A 14,994-nucleotide genomic window follows, 5' to 3' on the forward strand; every position below is an offset into this window, starting at 1 on the left:
GTGGCATATTCTGGACTCCTTCAGTTATAATTTGGGATAGTGTGTCCTGAGCCCCAATACAATGAAATCAATCAACGTCCACCCTAACTAAAGGGGCTTTCTTAAATATTCTAGGAGAACCTCACCATCATGCATAGACCGTAAAAAATCCTTTAAAATTCAACCCAAAGGATAGTTTTAAAACGCGGCTTCCTCCAGGCACTTTTAATTGTCCTTAACAGATGGCCAAAGCCTGGTTATGCGAACCGCATATGCTAAGAGAAAACTGACTAGAGCGCCAAGAAAATGATGATTGGCTGCCGGAGCCCAGAAGTTGCACGTTATCTGGCCAAGGCAGGCACTAGGAAACTGCTGAAGGTTCAGTTTTTGAATTACGGTTTTTGCATCGTAAAGAAAAAAGATCAACCTATCAGGAAGAACCGAGCACATCCAATCGCCAATCAAGAGCGGGAAAGAAGCCAAAGCCTGGGGATACCCACGCACCAACTAGGACGTCATTCTCCAGCCCCCGCCAATGAACAGCGGAACGGGGGGCGGGGCAATAGGCGGACCCGTTACCCTAGAAAACAAACAAGCTGCGGTACAACTGTCCTCACCAGCCCTCGCCTCCCAAGCTACTGCAGCCAACCCCTCAGCAAGGTGCTGATTTAATGCTTTCCATGCTCTCTGCGTGGGGCAAGTTACAGTGGAGTATCCCCTTCCCACTAAAGTAAGGCACTTCTTTCCAGTGCCTCCCCGAGAACTGCAGAAAGCACACTGGAACTTCCAGCTTTCCACCTTCACAGGAGCCGGGAGCCCCGCGCTACCTGAGGGGGAGGGGCGGCCCTGGTACGCAGGCGCGCATGCTTTGTCGGGGGCGAGGCTGTGGCGGCCCGAGGTAACCTGGGAGCTGTATTTCTTAGGCCGGCGAAACCGCCCTGGCCGTTGAGGCCTTCGGGACTACATTTCCCAGGAGCCTCCGCGACCATGGGGCGGGCCGGTGAGTTCGTTAATGAGCTCGAGGAAGCCACGGCGCGGCCCACCAGGTTCCAAAACAAGGAAATGAAGAGGGGAGGCGGGACTGGGGGTGCCTGTGGGAGCCGCCGCCGCCGTCGCGGAGGAGGAGGAAGAGGTGGAGGAGGTGGCTGCTGCGGCCGCCGAGGAGTCCCTTGCTGAAGGCGGACCGCGGAGCGGCGGGCGGCGCGCGCGCGCGCCCCAGAGGCGTCTGTTGGAGAAGTGGAGCGGCGGTCGCGGGGGGAGGAGGAGGAGGGACTGAGCGGCGGCGGCCCCCGCGTCCCGTGCCTCTATGGGGGAAGCAGACAATGGATTATGATTTCAAGGCGAAGCTGGCGGCGGAGCGGGAGCGGGTGGAGGATTTGTTTGAGTACGAAGGGTGCAAAGTGGGACGCGGCACCTACGGGCACGTCTACAAGGCGAGGCGGAAAGATGGGTAAGAGCAGGGGCGGGAGGAGTAGGCTCTCTCGGGTCCTCGCCCTGCCCGCGACCTGGCGGGATGGGTGGGTCGGATCCCAGTCGGGCCCGAGGAGCGAGGCGGAGGGGGTCGTGGGGTCGCGTCCCGACGCCGACTCCGAGGGGCGCCCATTCCGCCCGCCTCCCCCGCGCGGTCGCCCGCGCGCCCCTCGAACTCCCGCGGCGCAGCCCGGTCCGAGGCGTCGGTCCCGTCCCAGAGGGGCGCCCTCCGAGTGCTCGCAGACGGCGGCGGGACTCGAGTTGGGACCGCGGTGGAGGAGGAGTTTTGGGGTCTGGTCTCCTGGGGGAACGCAGCGGGCAGGCAGAGCTCCGCCGCGGAATTGCCGCTCCGGCCCTGTGTAGTGACGGTCGTTGTGGAACTTCCAATCGGCTGAGCGCCTCGCGGGGGCGGCGGTTTGAAACCTCGCCGGGGAGCCCGTCGGGCGAACACGGCCTGGGGTCCTCCAGCCCCGCGGCTCTGACCCGCTGGGCACCGCCGCCCCCGGCCGCGATCTCCGCCCCCTGGGGCTGGCCGGCCCGTTGGCCCCTCTATGCAGTACTCCCATCCCTGTCGTATGCCCGGCGTCCCGGATTTCTCGTTCTCACATTCTGAATTGCGTACCTCCCCCCTTCGAAGGAGACCTGATGGGCCAGCTGCGTTTCGCAAGCGGTAGCTTAAGAGTTGGCTCAGTTCTCTGCTAACCACCCTTTACCTCGCAGCCCCTTGGCTATCTTGGGTATTATGTCCTCCACTCCATCCTCTGCCCGATGTCTGTGGGCTGGGGCTTATCGAGTACCTAGATTATCAAGAAGGGAATACAGAGTGACAAAGCTGGGCCTGAACCTTTGTTTTCCTAGGAGTTGGGGGAGAACTGTAGGAACACCTTGGGAAGCCTTTACTGATTGTCCTCTTAAGATAAGAAGAGCTGGATAAAGTCCTGAGAATGCCTATCCTTACTTGGTCCTGGAGGTCAGACAGCAGCTACAGCAGGACTGGTGGAACCAGCTTCCTGGCAGGAATTACCCTCCCCCAAGGTTAGGGACCCAGGAAGATACCCTGTCCAGCATAGACTTTAAATTAGAGAGTCAAACTCTACGGAAGAGGATTGTAACGGAATATTTCTGAATACACTGATGATCAGCCACAATGACATTAGTAAAATTTGAAGTGCCGCTTATTTTTGTGCGCGCTGTTATAATTTCATGTGGTTGGTATATGAACTCTAGGACCAAAGTAGGTTGTGTGCGTATGCACTAATTTCATAAAACAAACAACTCTATAGTGTTTTGTCATAAGGTATCGTGAAAATTGCAAAGTACCATCCAAGTGTAAAGGATTATTATTATTGCAGAGTTTTTTTTTCTCTTGTAATAACTTGAACAGGCCTCAAGGTACTCAGTTGTTTCTCATAATTCCTTTAATTACCAGGTGTCCTTGAATGCTTATCATAGAATGTGAGTTACTATAATTAACATATTTTGGTTTTGGAATATCCACTCTACCTGTTATACTAGTGTTCTTGTGGGAATTTTATCAGATATATTTGGGGAAAGCACATCCAGTTTTCCTGTTTGGACACTGTTAATAAATCTGAGGTGGGTTTTTCCCATATTCCTCATGCTAACTTTGTAATATACTTTAGGTTTTAAAAAATGTATTGTTGTTGTTGTTGTTAAAATAGCTTTCTCTTATTAGGGAACTTTTGAGAAGTTAAAAATTCTGCTTCTGAATTGTATTTGAATAGTATGGGCTTATAAGAAAAACCAGATAATTCCTGCTTCTATAGTTTTTGAATATTTTTCCCCTCTAATAAAGTGCTTGATTGGAATACACTTCCTTTTTGAGTGAAATTTGTTAATTAGAATTAATAAAGCTTCTTTACTAGAGTAAGATTAGTTTGGTTGTCTTCAAAATATAATGCTCTTTTTTTCTAAAAAAAAAAAAGTCTCTTAGGGTCTGAAAGCATTAGTTTAAATGTTATGTATAAGAAAAACCATAATAAAGGCTTTTTTCCTGGATGAAAGATCTGGTTGAGATTTGCAACTTTACAGTGAACACCCACATCTCTTGTGGGTTGGTAGTGGGATTAGTTTTATGTTCATTGATACCAGCAATTTGAAAGAACATCTGTGTCCTTTGGGTTCATGTTAATTTTTTTTTTTTTAACTATTTTAAACTGTGAGGCAGATTTGCATAGTAAAGGATTTTACACTCTGATCATGGTAGATTACAGTTAAGCTCTTTCCAGATTTTATTTTGGTTAACTCAGAAAATGCATAATGCTGTTTTAGGGAGCCAGAAATCACATAGGTTACATTAAAGAGAAATGATTCTGGTATATATAATGTAGTATATAACCAAAACATTGTTCAGGTCTTTAAAAGAAACATTGAAAGAAGTAACTTAAAATATCATTAGAAAAGTTTAATACTACAGTTTGCAAAATCTTAAGTTATTTCCCTTGAAGTATGACTTTAGGCAATATTATATCACATAAATTTATAACAAGCTGGAAATGCAAGATTTACATCTGAGTTTTTCACCTTTAATTAAAAATGTTATTTGTTCACCTTTTTGCAAGAAGAGAGGCTTTTGACCCAACTCTCCTTTTTATTTAATATTACTTTTGAGTATTTTTTGTAGAGACAGGGTCTTGCTGTGTTGGCAGGGCTAGTCTTGAACTCCTGGGCTCAAGTGATCCTCCTGCCTCACCCTCCCAAAATGCTGGATTACAAGCGTGAGCCACCATGCTGGACCTCCAACTATCTTTTTCTTAAGAAAAAAAAAAAAAATCTGGCTTAAAAGTCGTTTTTTTTTTTTTTTTTTATAGAGACAGGGTCTTGCTGTGTTGTTCAGGTTGGTCTTGAACTCCTGGCTTCCCAAAGTGCTGGCATTACAGGCTCATGCCACCACACCCAGCCAAATGTTATTCTTGAAGAGAAACAAGTTCAGAATATTTGAATTTTTTAATACAAGCAAGAATTGATAAAATAAATTTTCTTCATTATTAAGAAGTCACACATGACAATTTATGGTTACAGATTTCAAGACTGCATTTCTCCAGTTAGAAACATTTAAAAATTTGATCGATAAAGGAATATTGTTAAAAAGTTCTTTTGTTGGCTGGGCGCCATGGCTGACGCCTTTAATCCCAGTATTTTGGGAAGCCGAGGCAGGTGGATCACCTGAGACCAGGAGACCAGCCTGGCCAACAAGATGAAACCCTGTCTCTTCTAAAAATACGAAAATTAGCCAGGCGTGGTGGTGTGCATGGCTGACACAGCTTACAGAGTTTCTTTTGTCAGGGTTTCAAATGAGTGGTTGATGACTACATAATGTATGTCATGAAATTCTTCACAATAAGTACATGTAGATGCATATAGCTAATAGGTACAATAGTATTTGCCTGTGTTTGATGGGTTTTTCACAATTGGTTTGTAGTTAAATTATTGTATTTGCATTTTTATTGGATACTTACAGAAGATTAAAGATTTGTCAGTATCATCAGAGGATTAGAACTTTCCAAAGTTTTAGATCATCTAGTTCAATTTCATCTTTTTCCAAATGAGAAATATAGAGCTTTGAGAGGTTAACTGTCATGCTCATAGTGTCACAGCAGAGATAGCCTGTAATCCACATCTAACTTAGAATTCTTGCATTTTCCTTCCAAATATCATGGGTGGAAAAACAACAAAAGGCCATCTTACCTCCGGTCTTGGTAACTTACCGTATAAACTTTTTTCCATGCCAAAAGTGCATTTATACACAAAAAAAAGGGAAAAGGGAAATTATCATATATAAAGGACATTTACAAAGTAGGAGTGCAGGACTGTAGATTCTGCTACATGTAGCTGCTGCTTTTCTTTCTTTTTGAGGTGGAGTTTGCTCTTGTTGCACAGGCTGGAGTGCAATGGCGCGATCTCAGCTCACCGCAACCTCTGCCTCTTGGGTTCTAGCGATTCTCCTTGCTCAGCCTCCCGAGCAGCTGGGATTACAGGCATATGCCACCATGCCTGGCTAATTTTGTATTTTTAGTAGAGACACGTTGGTTAGGCTGGTCTCGAACTCCCGACCTCAGGTGATCCACCTGCCTCAGCGTCCCAAAGTGCTGGGATTACAGGTGTGATTACGGGTGTAATCCCAGCCTCCCAAAGTGCTGGGATTACACCCGGCCATGCTGCTGCTTTTCATCTGTTTTTTTCTTCATCCTCACTCTCAACACTTTTGGCCATTATTTCTGATTTGGATAGTAGCTGATTGGTCTCTCGCTATAGTCCAAGATCCAGATTGCTGTTAGTGTCATTTTCCTATAAAATCAATCATGTCATATCTCTTTTTGGAAAACTAAACGTTTACTATGGCTTATACTATCAGATCCGATCTCATCTCTTTCTCTCCTCTCCTTGCATGAATCATGCTTGAGACTTAAATCAGATCCAATCTTAATTCCTTAGTTTGACATGTAAAGACATTTGCATTCAGACCCTGAAGTCTGTAGTCTTTATACCTGCCACCATTTCTTTTTTCCAGTTGCATTCAAGCTATATACTTCTGAAGCATTGAACTCGTACTTTCTGGTACTTAAGTCCTTTCATGTCTCATTTTCTTTGCTCTACATTCACTCTAGAATTGTGGTGGTGTGCCATTCTTCCCTCCGCCTTTTGCCTTTCCTTTACAAACCTGTCTGCTCATACTTCAATACCCAACTCAAATTGTTTTCCTCCTTGAAGCCTTCTCTTAATCACTTGGTGTACTCCTCAGCTGTGTTTCTACCCGTTTGTTCTTACGTATGTAAAGTCACTGTAAGTGATACTAATATGCCTCATAAATTACTAGCTGCAAAAGGATCATCATTCTCTGCCCAGTGCCTTGTAAAGTTGGGCATATAATATGCAAAATTCAATTAAAAATGCCTTTAATTGGTAAAGATGCTTCACTGATCTTAAAAGCAGACCAAATTCCTTTAGAAACACAAGTTTATTTACTTTTCTTAAAAAACGGTGTTTTCAGTAATTGTTTTGAAAGCCTGAAATACAGTAATGTTACATGAAATAGGTGGTTAGATGTAAATATTTCTAGTATATTTTTTTCCTAAGAAATGTACTGCTTTTCCAAACAGTTGATAAATTTCTTTTTTCATTTTTTCCCTTGAGAGTCTCTCACTCTGTCACCAAGGCTGGAGTGTAGTCATGCAGTCCTAGCTGACTGTGGCCTTGAACTCCTGGGCTCAAGTGATCCTCCTGCCTCAGCCTGTTGAGTAGCTAGGACCACAGGTGCACATGCTGGCGAATTTTTGTTGTTGGTTTGTAGAGACGAGGTCTCACTGTGCTCACTGTGTTACCCAGGCTGGTCTCGAACTCCTGGGCTCCAGTGATCCTTTTGCTTCAGCCTCCCAAAGTACTGGGATTACAGACATGAGTCACTGTGTCCAGCCCATTTCTTTGAACAGATATTGCTAAGAAAAATAGGCATATTTTTGAGAAATAAATATTTTCTCTTAGGCCGGCTCTTTTAGAATTGCTAGACTAGTAATCTGTCTTCTGTGCTTTTACTAGCTATTTTATAGAGATGCTTAGAAAATATCAGTATTTACATTTTAGGACATCTTTTGTTTTACGGATTTATGGTAAAAAATTAAGTATCTTTAACACTTAGTAAATGAAGTGGTCATCTGTTTAGGTTTAGCGGGTTTGTCATTTTTGCAATGCAAGCCTTCAAAAACTTTTTGAGGCCTAAGGGAAATTAATGTTTTCTTTTTCAATGAAATTTGATAATCTAGAGTAGTGGTCAGCAAACTTTTTCTGTAAAGAGGCAGATACTAAATATTTTGGGCGTTTTGGGTTACACTGTCTCTGTTGCAATTATTCAACTCTATTGTGCCAAAGCATCCACAGATAATACGTAATCCAATATCGATAAGGATGGCTGTGTTCCAGGAGACCTTTATTTACGCAAATAAGTGGTTGGCTGAATTTAGTCTGCAGGCTCTAGTTTGCTGACTCCTGGTGTAGAACAGTGATCTGAAAATGTTTTGCATCCGTGCTGTCCATTATGCTAGCCACAAGCCACACATAGGTATTGATTACTGGAATGTAGTTAGTGTGACTGAGAAACTAGTTAGTAGCTATCACACTGAACTGTGTAGGTTTAGAGTCTTTGGATGAGTGGCTTAGCAGCAAATAATTCTCTGATCCATCAAGTGACCTTTCAATAAAAATGTTTAAATCAGTGTGTGGATAAATAGGAAAACTGTTATGTCTTCTTTCAAGTTATAGGAGAAATATTAAGGCTGAAATAGTTTGATAAAGCAAATCAATGCTTGAACTATCAATTTATGAATGAAATCAAGGATATTGTACTACTTTTTCAGAAAAGTATTTTATGGCCGGATGAGGTGGGAGGATTGCTTGAACCCAGGAGTTTGAGGCTGTAGTGAGCTATGATGATGCCATTGCACTTCAGTATGGGCAACAGAATGAGACTCTCTTAAAAAAAAAAAGGTGTTATAAAAAAAGTTTGTAAATAGTATATATGCATAAAAATATACAACGTGGCTGGGCATGGTGGCTCATGCCTGTAATCCCAGCACTTCGGGGAGGCCGAGGTGGGCAGATCACTTGATGTAACGAGATCAGGGGCAGCCTTGCCAACAGTGAAAACTCTGTCTCTACTAAAAATACAAAAAATTAGCCGTGTGTGATAGTAGACACCTGTAATCCCAGCTACTTGGGAGGCTAAGGCACAATAATTGCTTGAACCTGGGATGTGGAAGCTGCTAATACTGCACCACTGCACTCCAGCCTGGGCGAGAGAGTGAGACTCTGTCTCAAAAAAACAAAAACAACAAAAAACCACCAGCGTAACATAAGTCATCCCTTTCGCAGCCATTCTTTCCCTATTTTAGAGGCAATCATTCTTGGTTGTCCTTTAAGAGGGATTTTCTTTTGGGGTATGTGCATGCGTGTTAACTTGAAGATGTCATTAAATATGACATGCTAGTGTGCTGCACACTTCTCTATTTTTAGATCATGGCTCACTGCAGCTTTGGCTGCCTGGGCTCAAGTGATTGTTTCACCTCAGCCTCCTGAGTAACTGAGACTACAGATGTGGGCCACGCCCAGCTGTTTTCTGTTTTTTGTTTTTTTTTAAAAATTATTTGTAGAGATGAGGTCTTCCTGTGTCTCTCAGTCTAGTCTTGAACTCCTAGCCTCAAGTAATCCTCCTACCTTGACCTCCCAAAGTGCTGGGGTTACAGGCATAAGCCATCATGCCTGGCCCTATTTTTATTTTTATTTAATTAATTTATTTATTGAGATGGAGTCTTGCTCTGTCACCCAGGCTGGAGTGCAGTGGGAAGATCTTGGCTCACTGCAGACTCCACCTCCCAGGTTCAAACAATTTTCCTGCCTCAGCCTCCTGAGTAGCTGGGACTACAGGCACATACCACCATACCTGGCTAATTTTTTTGTATTTTTAGTAGAGACAGGGTTCACCATGTTGGCCAGGCTGGTCTCTAAACTCCTGACCTCCAGTGATCCATCTCCGTTGGCCTCCCAAAGTGCTAGGATTACAGGCGTGAGCCACTGTGCCTGGCACATATTTTTAATTTTAAACATTACTTAAACATTATGACATATCTATATACAGAGATGCCTTGTTTCTCTTAATATTTTTGTTGTATCTTGTTGTATTGACTTACATCATTGGCTCTTTCCAGTCTTGCTAGTACTAACACTGAAGTGGAATATTCTAGTAAGCACAGCATTTTATACCTAGTAATGTGTAAGTTAAATTCCTAGAAGCCGTTTACCTTTGGAAGTAATGGCTTGAAATGGTTCACTAATACAGTGATGTATAAGATAGAAATATTTGAAGACTGGAGATGGGGGTGTTGGCTAAGAATAAGGAAGTGAAATGTTAAGACAATAATAATATATATATATATTTTTGAGATGGAGTTTTGTTCTTCTTGCCCAGGCTGGAGTGCAATGGCATGATCTTGGCTCACCGCAACCTCTGCCTCCTGGGTTCAAGCGATTCTCTTGCCTCAGCCTCCCAAGTAGCTGGGATTACAGGAATGTGCCACCATGCCTAGCTAATTTTGTGTTTTTCAGTGGAGACGGGTTTCACCATGTTGGCCAGGCTGGTCTCAAACTCTTGACCTCAGGAGATCTGCCCACCTCGACCTCCCAAAGTGCTGGGATTACAAGTGTGAGAGCCACTGCACCTGGCTGACAGTGATCATTAACACATAAAAATGAGCTATAAATCATTTGTTAAAGGAAGCGCAAGTTACTTTCTTTCTTTTTCTTTTTTTGAGACAGAGTTTTGCTTTGTTATCCAGGCTAGGGGGCAGTGGCACGATTTGGGCTCACTGTACTTCTGCCTCCTGGGTTTAAGCTACTTTCTTATGGCTACTGTTTTAGGAGCATGGGAAAGGCTCCTAAAACGGTCTCTGTGTCTCTGAGTTTTATATAGGAAGAGTAGATCCGTGGAAAGGTTTTTAATGCAATCTGTGTCAATGTTGATGAATTAAGTATTTTTATATTTTAAGGTGTATAAAATGTAGTGTCTTATATTTTTGAACTTGATATGCTAGACAAGTTAATATGTGGTGTTATAAGTTGTATACAGTTGACAGTTGAACAGCAGGAGTTTGAACTGCATGGGTCCACTTACATGCAGGTTTGTGAAACCTGCGTATATGAGGGCCGACTTTTTGTCTAGGCGGGTTCTCCAGGGCCAACTGCAGGACCTGAGTATGTGTGGATTTTGGTATATACAGGGGTCCCTGAATAAACCCTTCAAGCATAATGAGGGGCATCTATTTGTTTTGAAAAATTATTCTGTAGTGCAGGGTTAGATGACAATATAGAAGATTTTAAAGCAATACATTACAATTTGCAATTTTCTTGGTGGTAAACTATTAGAGTAAGAGTATTTGGATGCTTTAAAACTAATGTGTTCTTTTAAAGATCAACTTGTTATAATGCGACTAATATTAGTACTACTTTTGGACTCTAAAACAAAGGGACAAGATGAATAACTAGCATGACAATTTCTTTAAAACCAGAGAGTATCTAGAACCATAAAGGAGTAGCAGACAAAGCTATTTAAAGGTTTTTGTCCATTTATAAATAGCTGATAGTCCAACACTTCCTGTAATAGCTGTTTTGAACGTGCACTGTACAGGGTAAAAGAGAGTCTCAAGAGAGAAGACAGGATGTAATTCAGGATACAAGTGTGCAGCAGTAGTTATTTATTGAGGGTTTGAGTTCTTATCCAGAAGTGAGTGATCACAGAGAAATAAAAACCTGTAAAGTCCTCAAATAACAGGTGTCTGTTTTTTTCTTTTTTGAGACAGTCTTGCTCTGTCGCCCAGGCTGGAGTGCATTGGCGCAATTTCGGCTCACTGCAAGCTCCGCCTGCTGGATTCATGCCATTCTCGTCTCAGCCTCCCCAGCAGCTGGGACTACAGGCACACACTGCCACACTCGGCTAATTTTTTTTGTATTTTTAGTAGAGACGGGGTTTCACCGAGTTAGCCAGGATGGTCTCGTTCTACTGACGTCGTGATCTGCCCGCCTGGTCTCCCAAAGTGCTGGGATTGCAGGTGTGAGCCACTGCGCCTGGCAACAGATGTCTTTATAAAATATCTTTAACTTGGCGGGGTGTGGTGGCTTACACCTGCTATCCCAGCACTTTGGGAGGCTGAGGTGGGCAGATCACGAGGTCAGGAGTTCGAGACCAGCCTGGCCAATATGGTGAAACCCCGTCTCTACTGAAAAATACAAAAATTAGCCGAGCGTGGTAGCGCGCACCTGTAGTCCCAGCTACTCAGGAGGCTGAAGCAGGAGAGTCACTTGAACCTGGGAGGCAGAGGTTTCAGTGAGCCGAGATTGTGCCATTGCATGCCATCCTGGAGTAAGACTCCATCTCAAAAAAAAAAAAAAAATCTTTAACTTGAGCTATATAATAAGTCTTGCTAAAGGAAAAATACACTCTTCTTATAGAGGCTTTAAACCTGTTGTGTATTTTCTATTTAAAAACATTTTTTTCAGTGAGGGTTTGTAATGGATGATCTCAGTTACTAAGCTGGACGTGATCGGGGAATGGATATATTTACCAAATAGGCCAGTGAACTTTGTTTTGTTCTGTAGTTATAGAACAAAACCTATTCATGGCAAAGTGTTTTGCAGATGTTTGTAGATATTTAAATTTGGACAGAAAGGTAAGTCCATGGTTTCTGGAAGACTCCCTCCCTCCTTCCCTTCCTCTTTCCCTCCCTTTCTCCCTTTCTTTCTCTCTTTTCTCTTCTTTTCTTTTCTTTTTGTTCTGTATTTTCTTTCTTTCCTCTCTTTCTTTTCTTGAGATAGGGTCTTGCTCTTGTCACCCAGGCTGAAGTGAAAGTCATGCAATCACAGCTCACTGTAGCCTTGACTTCCTGTGCTCAAATGATCCTCCCATCTCAGCCTCCTGAAGAGCTGGGACTACAGGCATGTACCAACATGCCTGATTAATTCTTGCATTTCTTGTAGAGACAATGGATTTTTCCATGTTGCCCAGGCTGATCTTGAACTCCTGGGCTCAAGCCATCTACCCGCTTTGGCCTCCCAAAGTGCTGGAATTACAGGTGTAAGTAAGCCACTGCACCCAGCCTCAATTTAGTTATTGTAATTGCATTTTAAGAATGACTTAAACACTGAGTAAATCCTATTATTTTAGTGTTACGATAAATATACGAGTGCAGGTATCTTTTTGGTAGAATGATTTATTTTCCTCTGGGTAGATACCTAGTAATGGAATTGCTGGGTCAAATGATAATTCTATTTTTGGTTCTTTGAGGAATCTCCAAACTGCTTTCCACAGGGGATGAACTCTTATTTTAGGATTTAGGTGCAAATTTAAAAAAGGACTTTTCTGTCTCCTGAAAGATTTTATGTAATTTGATCTTGTCTTATTTACAAAACCAGAATTGTATTAACTGATTTTTTAGCAATCTGTTGATCTTTGTTGTATATTTGTATCAAAGTGGAAATAATTTTATGCTATTAAAATTATGAAATAACGGTTGCATGTGGTAAAAAACTTAAACAGTATAGTTGTATATAAAATGAAAAGTAAAAGCCTAGGCTGGACGCTGTGGCTCACGCCTGTAATCCCAGCACTTTGAGGGGCTGAGGTGGGCGGATTACAAGGTCAGGAGATTGAGACCATCCTGTAGAAACCTTGTCTCTACTAAAAATACAAAAAATTAGTCAGGTGTGGTGGTGGGCGCCTGTAGTCCTAGCTACCCAGGAGGCTGAGGCAGGAGAATGGCGTAAACTCGGGAGGTGGAGCTTGCAATGAGCCGAAATTGCACCACTGCACTCCAGCCTGGGCGACAGAGCAAGACTCTGTCTCAAAATAAAAAAGTAAAAGCCTTCCTTCTCACTGTCTGTGCCGGAGACCGTCCTTGTCACATCTCAGAGGTAACCAGTGTTAACCATTTCTGTGTAAGTTTTGCTGTTGCTTACTGTTGCTTACCATTATAACTTTAAATAATATACATATAATTCTGTTTCTTGATTTATCAACTTTAGGCAGTTTTTGTTAAGTTTCCATCAGAGAGACTGAGCAATTTTGTGAAATCCCACTACCCCTTTTGTTTTCCCTTTTCTCATCCTAACCTTCAAATTTATTACTTCTATTTTAATTTGTTTCTAGTAAATACTTTTTAGTTTTTGAGACAAAGTCTGCCTCTGTTGCCCAGGCTGGAGTGCAGTGGCGTGATCTCGGCTCACTGCAACCTCTGCCTCCGGGATTCACACCATTCTCCTGCCTCAGCCTCCTGAGTAGCTGGGACTACAGGCGCCCGCCACCACGCCCGGCTAATTTTTTGTATTTTTAGTAGAGACGGGGTTTCACCGTGTTAGCCAGGATGGTCTCGATCTCCTGACCTTGTGATCCGCCCGCCTCGGCCTCCCAAAGTACTGGGATTATGGGTGTCAGCCACCGTGCCCAGCCTCTAATAAATACTTCTATGGCTTTAAATTATAAACTTAAATTTCTTTTTCATTATTTATTAATTTAGATATTATCTCTGATCTTTCCAATGTGAATGAATTTTTTTCTTCTTTTAGATTTTAGATTTGGGGATACATGTGCAGGGTTGTTGCATGGGTATATTGCATAATGCTGAGTTTGAGCTTCTGTTGAACCCATCACCGAAATAGTGAACATAGTACCCAGTAAGTAGTTTTTCAACCCATTCCCTTCTGTTTTCCCCCTTTTGGAGTCCCAGGTGTCTGTTATTCACATCTTTATGTCTGTGTGTACCCGTTGTTTAGCTCACACTTAAGTGAGGACATGCAGTATTTAATTTTCTGTTTTCTTATTTCACTTAGGATAATGGCCTCCAGCCCAACCCATGTTGCTGCAAAGGACGTGATTTCATTCTTTTTTATGGCTGCATAGTATTTCATGGTGTATATATACCACATTTTCTTTTTAACTGTTGATAGATACCAAGGAGGATTCCATGACTTTGCTGTTGTGAATAGTGTTATGATAAACATACGAATGCAGGTGTGTTTTTGGTAGAATGATTTCTTTACCTCTGGGTAGATACCTAGTAATGGGATTACTGGGTCAAATGGTAATTCTATTTTTGGTTCTTTGAGGAATCTCCAAACTGCTTTCCACAGGGGCTGAACTAGTTTGTATTCCTGCCAACAGTATATAAGTGTTCCCGTTTCTCCTCAACCTTGTCAACATCTCTTGTTTTTTTTTTTTTTGATAATAGCCATTCTGACTGGTGTAAGATGGTATCTCACTGTGGTTTTAATTTGTGTTTCTCTGATGACTAGTGATGTTGAACATTTTCTGCCATATTTTTTGGCTACTTGTATGTCTTCTTTTGAGAAGTATCCATTCATGTCCTTCGCCCACTTTTTAATAGGGTTGTCTTTTTCTTATTTTAAAAAATTTAAAATAACTTATTTATTTTATTTTTTTGAGACAGAGTTTTGCTTTGTCACTGAGGCTGGAGTGCAGTGGCGTGATCATGGCTCAGTGCAGCCTCAATCTCCTGGGCCTAAGCAATTCCCCCACCTCAGCCTCTTCAGTAGCTGGGACCACAGGTGTACACCACTAAGCCTGGCTAATTTTTAAATTTTTTGTGGAGACAGGGTCTCACTATGTTATCAAGGCTCGTCTTGAACTCCTGGGCTCAAGCAGTTCTCCCACCTTGGCCTCCCAAAGTGCTGCCGATTACAGGTGTGAGCCAGCTCCCTCCCCTAGCCCCCAGCCAAGATTGCATTCTTGGTTTGGTTCTCAGCTTGAATGTTATTGGTGTATAGAAATGCAGTTGATTTTTATATGTTGATATTTTATCGTGAAACTGTACTGAAGTCGTTTATCAGGTCTTGGAGACTTTTGAAGGAATCTTCAGGGTTTTCTAGGTACAGGATCATATTATCAGTAAATAAATAATTTGACTTCCTCTTTTCCTGTTTGGATGCCTTTCATTTCTCTCTCTTGCCTGATTGCTCTGGCTAGGGCTT

The 14,994-nt window shown here is 42.7% G+C and overlaps 1 protein-coding gene across 4 annotated transcripts in view; it reads left to right on the forward strand.

Moving 5' to 3' along the window:
• The first annotated feature begins 567 nt into the window (after positions 1–567).
• The window catches only part of CDK19 (cyclin-dependent kinase 19), a 225,971-nt gene continuing 211,544 nt past the window's right edge, over positions 568–14,994 (forward strand). For 2 of the 4 annotated variants that reach the window (XM_011952786.1, XM_011952787.1), the window contains exon 1: positions 950–1,429. In XM_011952786.1, coding sequence (XP_011808176.1) covers positions 1,302–1,429 — 128 coding nt within the window. In that variant the 5' untranslated portion in view covers positions 950–1,301. Of the gene's footprint in view, positions 640–815; positions 878–949; positions 1,430–14,994 lie in introns of those variants that run through there. The other 2 variants (XM_011952789.1, XM_011952788.1) reach the window with 2 other exon arrangements.

The sequence above is a fragment of the Colobus angolensis genome, unplaced genomic scaffold (assembly GCF_000951035.1).
Source record: "Colobus angolensis palliatus isolate OR3802 unplaced genomic scaffold, Cang.pa_1.0 Scaffold35, whole genome shotgun sequence".
In the NCBI taxonomy this organism is placed as follows: Eukaryota; Metazoa; Chordata; class Mammalia; order Primates; family Cercopithecidae; genus Colobus; species Colobus angolensis.